This window comes from Zingiber officinale, chromosome 6B (assembly GCF_018446385.1).
Source record: "Zingiber officinale cultivar Zhangliang chromosome 6B, Zo_v1.1, whole genome shotgun sequence".
In the NCBI taxonomy this organism is placed as follows: Eukaryota; Viridiplantae; Streptophyta; class Magnoliopsida; order Zingiberales; family Zingiberaceae; genus Zingiber; species Zingiber officinale.
The window spans coordinates 134,980,574-134,988,320 of record NC_055996.1 but is presented as its reverse complement, the minus strand read 5'-3'; the positions used below and the strand labels follow the sequence as shown (position 1 = coordinate 134,988,320).

The 7,747-nt window shown below is 40.2% G+C and overlaps 2 protein-coding genes across 2 annotated transcripts; both read right to left on the bottom strand.

The window, feature by feature from the left end:
• Nucleotides 1-697: 697 nt before the first annotated feature.
• On the bottom strand, nucleotides 698-2,710 carry LOC121990700 (transmembrane protein 53-like). The gene is made up of 4 exons (XM_042544790.1): nucleotides 1,940-2,710; nucleotides 1,748-1,853; nucleotides 1,113-1,324; nucleotides 698-1,027 (listed from the first exon to the last, which is right to left on the bottom strand). Exons 1-4 carry the CDS (start codon nucleotides 2,608-2,610, stop codon nucleotides 757-759), a joined length of 1,260 nt encoding a protein of 419 aa, XP_042400724.1. The 5' UTR covers nucleotides 2,611-2,710; the 3' UTR covers nucleotides 698-756.
• Nucleotides 2,711-4,945: 2,235 nt separating this feature from the next.
• LOC121989690 lies at nucleotides 4,946-6,773 on the bottom strand. Its single transcript, XM_042543868.1, has 2 exons — nucleotides 5,653-6,773; nucleotides 4,946-5,480 (listed from the first exon to the last, which is right to left on the bottom strand). Exon 1 carries the CDS (start codon nucleotides 6,541-6,543, stop codon nucleotides 5,785-5,787), a length of 759 nt encoding a protein of 252 aa, XP_042399802.1. The 5' UTR covers nucleotides 6,544-6,773; the 3' UTR covers nucleotides 4,946-5,480; nucleotides 5,653-5,784.
• Nucleotides 6,774-7,747: the final 974 nt, after the last annotated feature.

Below are 7,747 nucleotides of genomic sequence, written 5' to 3'. Positions count from 1 at the left end.
TGGAGGTGGTGCGCAACGGTGTGAGTGTGCTCAAGGAGATGTCGTCTGTTCTCCAGCTACTCGATGGAGAAGAGAGGGGTAGCAACAATGGAATAGACATATGGCGGTGCAATTGTGCTCAAGGAGACGACATTGATGGTGAGGAGACATTCCTGACGACTCTCTGTTCCTAAAATCTTCTGTCCCACTCGTCGCCCCAGCCCACCGTCGGTGGCTTCCAATCATCAATTTGATCAGCACTATACCTTAGGGGAAGGTGAACCTATGGGGCATATCGTCGACGCGATCGACATCGGAATCCGGCCAGATCTGAGCAAGAGCTAAGATCGACGGCAGAAGAAAGTCTGCTCAGATCCAATCAAATTCCGACGCCAATAGTGTCAGCGATGATCCCCTTGGATTTACTTTCCCCCTAAGATATTGTGCCGATCAGGTCGACGGTCGGAGGACTCCGGCGGTAAGCTAGGGTGATGAATGGGATACCGGAATAGGGAATTTTAGGGAGAGAGGATCCGATCTCATATAAAATATGAGAACTTGTTGAATTTTAATAATTTTATTGAAACAATACATTTCACACGAACCACTCTACATAACATCAGATATAAAACTATACTCTTCATCTAAAACAAATGACTGAAAATATGTATAAGAAATTTGACAAAAAATGGAGAAAATAATAAAATTTCCTTTTCAGTATATATCCCTTGCTCGAAGGACACCAATGTAGGAAGAAAATCATCCTAAAAGAATTTCTTAGGAGGACCCTTTGCAACAGGTGAGAACACAGTCATCCAGAAAGTTAGCAAGTTGAGAATTGTAAAGGGCTGGATTGTTTCTGAAGTGATCGACATGAGGCGATGTCAAGAAATCGCATGCCCTGACCTCTAGGCCAGCTCTCCTTTGTCTTTCTACGAAGGACTCGACCGACTTTGCAGGAATAACTTGGTCGGCCGAGCTGTATATGTACAATTGGGGGCACTTTGGTTGCTCTGAAGTTAGTATATCCAAGACAGCACACAGTCTCCTGCGAGAATTTCCAATTTCAGTTATTAACTGTTGTGGGGGTTAAGTTATTAATTGTTGTGGATGAATCTGAGTGAGATTCCTACCTGTTGATGGTAGATGAGTTCAACACGACTTTGAAGAACTTCTCCAAGACGAGTAATAAGGCACTCTCGATGACAGTCGGTTCGGGACTGGTAGTAAGATTACTACTAGACTCTATGATGTTTAACCCTGACACAGTTGGTCTTGTATCGCTCCTCCTTGTTGCTACACTTTGCTTTTTGAGAAGAGCAGCAGAAAAACCTGATGCCCAAACCTGCACACAGCATATGAAAGTTGACTTGAGTTTAGCTATCATATTCTGTGATCAAGTAATCTCGAAACTGCAACAATAACAGCTTCATAACATTTCAGAAAAGATCAAAAATATCCTTTAAATAGAGAAAGAATTATGAATATATAGATTAACGAGAACATCTTTGCTTTGTTTTTCCCTCTTCTGCTTTTGGCTCCCTATACCACTGTTTCTTCTCCTCTGTGTTCATATGTTTCTAGCTCTCAATTATTTTCTTTTCTTTCAATAAATAAGCAAACCATTAGTTATTGTTCTTATCAAAAAGGCAGAAGAAGAAGAGGAAAAAGATTCAGGTAAGTTGATAATCTGATCTGATACACTTTCTCTCATTCAAAGATTTGGGTTTAAACCTAATGTGCAGTTCAATCAAAATGATTTCTTTACCTGAGCATCAGGTGCTGCAACAGGAGCAGAGTCCACAATGCAACCTTTGATATTCCCAATTACAGAAGAATCCTGCTCCCTAAACTTCTCAAGTAAGACTCCATATCTGTCGAGAAATGGAAGTGTTAACTCAAATTCCCCAAGAACACAAGAGGGGAAAAGGGTAAAAGATAGGCAAGAAAGAAAACTCACGTCAACCATCCTGTGTTACTAAAAGTGTGGAAAACCAACTTCTTTCCCTTCTCTTCTGAGACCCAATCCACCAAATGCTCGGCCAATGCTTCAACATCCCTTTCAACCTTCCCACCGACCTTGTAGTTGATAACATCAGCCATGGGGAATGTAAAAGTCACAACATGGAACCCTCTGGAGGTGTACCAATCTGCATATCTCCTTAGATGCTTCTGCCTCGCTCCGAGCCACCCGAGCAATACCACAACGGTCTGAGACTTGGCAATGGAGCACTGGTCCATCCAGCTGATCCCATAAGCAGTGGGGTGAGGCAAATGCCACCGATACAACACATCAGATTGCGAAGATGCAATGGCTGGCGGGGATTCGACCTGTTTCTGAAGGCTACTCAGCTTGGCATACTGATAAGGAGCAAAGAGGGCAGCAGGGAAGGGAATGGGGAAAGGGGAAGATGCAAAGGTTGATTCAGACACATTAGACGAGGGCTTGTACTTGTTCGAAGCCAAAAATGAGCTTGGGAAAGGTGCGGCAGCAGCAGAAGCAACAGAGTAAAGCTGATTGGTTTGGAACGGGGAGGATCCATGCTCAGTGAGGGCGGACGAGACTGCTGTGACGGCGACTACGGCTACGGCGGAGAGGGGCCGGTAAAGAAGACCGGAGAAGGAAGCCATTGGAACTGATCAATGAAGGATTGCTCAACTTCTGGGCGTTGAAAGTATCAAAAAAAGAAGGTCTTTGAAGGATGAGGACGCAGCCAACGACTCAGCTACCTGTTGGAATTGAATTAAACACGATGAACATGGACAGAAGCGAAGTCAAACTGGAGAAAAATACAAAGAGAATAATTAATGTTTGGGCATTTGATTCATGGAGGTTGAAAAGATTGAACAGGGCGTTGTTGCCATGTAAAAAAATAATAGGGGTTTTAATCCAAGAAAAAGAAAGCAAATGTGATTCTTACTGAGAACTAGGGGCTTTTGAGGAAAGAAGAAGAGACGAAACGAGAAAGGGCTGGCTGTCAAAGAATTTTGTCGACGGCAACTCAAAAATCAAGTTGGCTTCTCGTTCTTCTCCTTTCTGGATTCCTCAGCTCGATTCGACCTGCAAAGAAACCATCTCAAATTAACCACGACGGTGATAACAAAAGAAAAGCCCTAGAAACGAAGCATCGGAGATTCTGAAGACGATTAACGTGTAATGAAGCATCGATCGACGAAGGAGAAATGCCAGATTGCTACAAATTTAAAAATCATTGCATTACCAAAAAAAAAAACTGAATCCTTCAAAGGAAAGAAACGATCAAAACAAGACGCAGAAAATCGCATTGCGCACCGAAATCACATGTTCCTTAAATATCCGAAACTTTTGAAGAATGATTGAAGAAGAAAAAATCGAACTTTTGATGAGAGAAAAGAACCTTGCTTTGAGTCGATGGAACAGAAGCGCCGAGAGGCGTATGAACAGGAAGTGGTGGCTCGATTTGCGGAAGAAGGCGAGATGAGAGGCGCAAAGCGACGAGAAAGAGAGGTCGTTGCGTCTCCGCGAATGTGGGTTCGCTGAAGGAATCTGGAATCCTTCTCCTTTGCCCAATACCTTCACCACCTCCGCGATCTCCACCCTACAAAACCAACGCGTCGTCTGTTCTGTTTTTTTGCTTTATTTATTTCCTTTAACAGGTGGTCGATTTTAGATCCCCCGCATGCCTTGTTTTCAAAAAAAAAATCTCGGAAAAAGAAAATGAACAAACATTTTATCAAGCGCCCCCATCAAAATTGATATTTACTGAAATTGAGGTTTAAAAATAACCTCATTATAAATTAGGCAAAAGTCAAAACAGCACTTTTTTTTAATCAGGGAAGGGTGTCCTTTTTTATTTTTATTTTTTTTTTCAAAGTAAGCTCCACCTCATCAACAACTCAGGTACATTTTCTACACTATCCTATATATTATTCTTATTATTATCTCTTATTTAAATTTTAAAAATATTTTAACTACATTTTTTTAATTGTTATAATATAAATTAAATTATATTCACTTATTATTCACATGTAACCATTATACAATTATAGCTGTTATAATTATTATACTAGTTATCAAATCATATTGACATATTTATCTAATATTTATATTATATTATAGCAATTAGAATTTTGTAACTATTAAATATGTGTATTAATTATATTTTGTAGCTTATTTAAGATTTAGATAAAAAAAATATAGATTAGAGATAATAATAGAAATAATATACCGAAAGTAATTGAATAATAGTATATGAGTGAGTTGCTTACACAAAGGACTTTTAATTTTTGCAAATACTAGTAAATCTTACTGACTAGAATTTTAACATTGGAAAATAAATTATAATACATATCATTTTAAATTATAATTAACTATTAATATAGAGGGATAATTTTACTTAAATATTTTTAATAATAAACTTAAAAGTATATTTTAGTCAGTCAAATTCTAATATTGTAAAATCCAAAAAACCAAAATATAGCAGCAGCTCAAAATTCTACCAAAATCGTCCTCGAATCGAGAAGCAGCGGCAATGACGGCGCTGACGAGGCACCCGATCGAAGGCAAAACTATCAAAGCCGTTCGATGTTAATCAGACGGACACAGAGAAAATTTAAAATCGGAGCGGTGGCAACTGACGCGGCCTGGATCTCGGTTCGATCTTAATCAGGCGGCTAAAATAGCAATCAGTTGCCCAGAGGAAATAATTTGGGTAAAAAATTGGCATTTTATCTAACAATAAAACTAGCATTTTATAAATAATTATGAAATGGATTGTGATGATCTAGGAGGATATTTCATAAGGACATTATCAACAATCAAACAGATGGTTGATGCTGAAATGAGTTCTGCTGCATGTCAAATATTGGATGGGGCATTTTCAACAAACATATAAAAAGGCTTTCTCCTCCTCGTCATGTGGCCGATAGAACAAACTGTGTCGACCGCCTAAACTTATTAATCACTCAATAACAATCTCAGGACCAATTTGGAGGATCTTGTCAGAGACTCATTCAATACAAGTATAATACAGTAGAAATACCACCAACAGAATACAATGCTGGTTGGTATTCATCTTCAAAATTAACACCTTGGGTGTGATTCACAGTTCTAGCAAACTGCACGGCACTCAGCTGCTTACTGCAGAGCACATGATGAGTACAAGAAGCAAGAAAAGCATGTCTGACAAAAAAAACAACTCCAGTAGCCCAGCCATTACCAATCATATCGTTTGGTGCCATTTTCTATCGACTTTTCTACTTGAAGCACAATGCAAATTATGCTACAGCATGCGCACTATTGATCAAACAAGTAAGCTCATGGCATTAACACAGCAGACAGACTACATGCACAGTATAGGACTATCAGAACACAAAGACTTCATCAATAAGCAGGCCTATATCAAACACTAAGCTAACAGTAAAACCAAAAGGAAAAAAAAACATTCTTCTTCCAGATCATGTCATTTGGCAGTTGAATCAGCTACATCAAACCAAGAACAAGTCCAACGTTCCAGGAAGACCTGTAGAACCAAAAGGAGGAAGACCCATAAAACTATCATGTGCTTGGTAATCGAAGAACGAGGACAGACAGGAGACAGAGAAGATTAATTGTCAGCGAGCGATGTTGATTCTGTCTGCTTAAAGTAGCAAAATCTCTAGCGGCGGGCAAAGGTAAAGGAGCACAGTGATTACCTGAGAAGTTGGACCTTTTGTCTCCTTCCGCCATTAGAAGGTTTCTCTGAGAGGGTTTTGAAGAGCAATGAAGAAGATAAAGATAAAGTTTGTGTTTTAAATTATTTATTCGTCGATCGATCTCCTAGGCCGTCACCGGCCATTAAGAAGCCGGATCTGCTCGCGGTTCTTTTTGATGAAATCATCGATTCGCCGGTTGAATTCGTCGGTGGCTGACGGCGAGGGAGCCGCCGCTGGTTGCTTTGCTTCTTCGTGGCGTGGCGTCGCTGGAGAGCGAGGCGTCTTCCCCGTGATCGCCTCGTTCGCTATCGCCGCCGCCTCGTAACCCTCTTCCACCTGTTTGACGCTGCTCTTGGACTCCTCTTCGACGCCCCTTTTGTTGATGACCGCCGATGAAACTACGCGCACCGCATCGGACTCCGTTGTGAGGCAAGACACATCCGATGGAGATCTTTCAGTGGGATCCGACGCGGCAACAGCAGCCGCCGAGGATGGAGTCGTCCCGAGGGGCGAGATGTCCGGTGAGGGTTTCACAGAAATCCCAGCGACGGGAGGAGATCCCAAAAATGTAGACTTTTTAGGGTTCCCGAAGTCCACTATCCTCGACTCCGCCGCCCAATGCTCTCGTGGTTGCTGCTTCTTGTCGGAGAGCTTCCAGATGACAAAGATGATGAGATGGACGGCGACGAAGAGATAAGGCGGGGCGAGCCAGGAACGGAGTGCGGCCCGGTAGCCAGGGAAAGCAACGGCCAGAGCCTCGGCGGCGGCGGGAACAGCCACTCTAGTAGCGGCGCCGACGGAAAGGATGCAGAGGAATAAAAATCCCAACTTTGATGCCCCAATCAGGGTCTCGCATCCCCTGGTCCGGGAACTCGATCCCGAATTCGCCATTTCCGGCGAAAAACTAACCTTCACCAGAAACAACGAAACCGACGAACCCAAAGTATCAAGATCCAGAAAAAGAAACCAACAATTCTATACCAAATCTAAGGCATCGCCGTTGGTGCAATAAATCGGAAACTAAATACCGCTTTTGGCAATTCTCATGCTCAAAGCGAGAGAGAGAGAGAGCGAGAGACAGTGGAGAGAAAGCGGTCGCTTGAATTCGAAGCAGCGTTCGTTTATTTATCGCGAAGTGGAGTAGAGAGGCTTTTAAAGGAAATTTTAAAGGGTGAAATGATTGAAAATTTAAAACTTATGGATGGTATTTAAATAACTGCAACACTTTAAAGGGCGCTCTGAGGATACAGTTAATTATGAGCGGTGAGATGAAATTTAAATGTTAATAAATGGGATAAATTTATGGTGAAGTAAATGATGAGAATCTTTAAGTTAAAGTTAGTAATTAGGCTATTAAATTTAAGCCTAAAGTCTTCCAAAATAAATAATTGAGCTGTGACAAGGAAAGAATTAGATGCTAAATTTGTAAAAAAGAAAATTTATTTGGACTAAAGTGACTAAATAAATAAAAATTTTAAAGACAGATTCCAAATGCAGTTATGCCCTTACTTTACGGAGAGGAATTTAGTGTCTTCACCAAGACACACCCCGGCAAAGAGTTGTCGTTTTTTAGGTGAGACCAAAGAGCGTCTTCAACGGAAAGAGGCTATAAACCTGTTTCGTGTCTCGGCATGCTTACGAATCAGAATCCGATTGTTGTGGCACACGTACGAACTTCCACGTGTTTTATTAAATTTTAAAATAAAATTATTTATTAACCTTAATTATAGTTTTAATTATAAATAGTTTATTTATAGAAATTTATAATATTATAAATGTGTCATTTATTAACAAACACCGTAATGATATGGGCCTAGGTTCTCTCATGTATTACGATATGTAATAATAATTAGTAGTTATTTATAATTTATTTTTTTTATTGACCTATGAATAAATTAACGGGGACACGGAGATGAGTGAAATACTTTTTGTCAAATGAGTTAAGGGAACATTTTTTTTTAGTCTAGGGAAAAAAAAGAAAATACCTCATTTCTTGTTCATTATCTTTGAAATTTAAGTTAGATAGAATAATCTATAAGGTAATTATACTTCTCAAGGAAGCTATTTAACTAATACAATTATAAGAAATTTCCTA

What these genes read in the sequence shown, in the direction of transcription:
- LOC121990700 (XM_042544790.1), bottom strand. Translation starts at nt 2,610, where the DNA reads ATGGCTTCCTTCTCCGGTCTTCTTTACCGGCCCCTCTCCGCCGTAGCC. An exon ending in TTGCAGCACCTGATGCTCAG is followed by an intron (nt 1,325 to 1,747) that starts GTAAAGAAATCA and finishes TGCTGTGTGCAG; the next exon opens with GTTTGGGCATCAGGTTTTTC. An exon ending in AACTCATCTACCATCAACAG is followed by an intron (nt 1,028 to 1,112) that starts GTAGGAATCTCA and finishes AAATTCTCGCAG; the next exon opens with GAGACTGTGTGCTGTCTTGG.
- LOC121989690 (XM_042543868.1), bottom strand. Translation starts at nt 6,543, where the DNA reads ATGGCGAATTCGGGATCGAGTTCCCGGACCAGGGGATGCGAGACCCTG.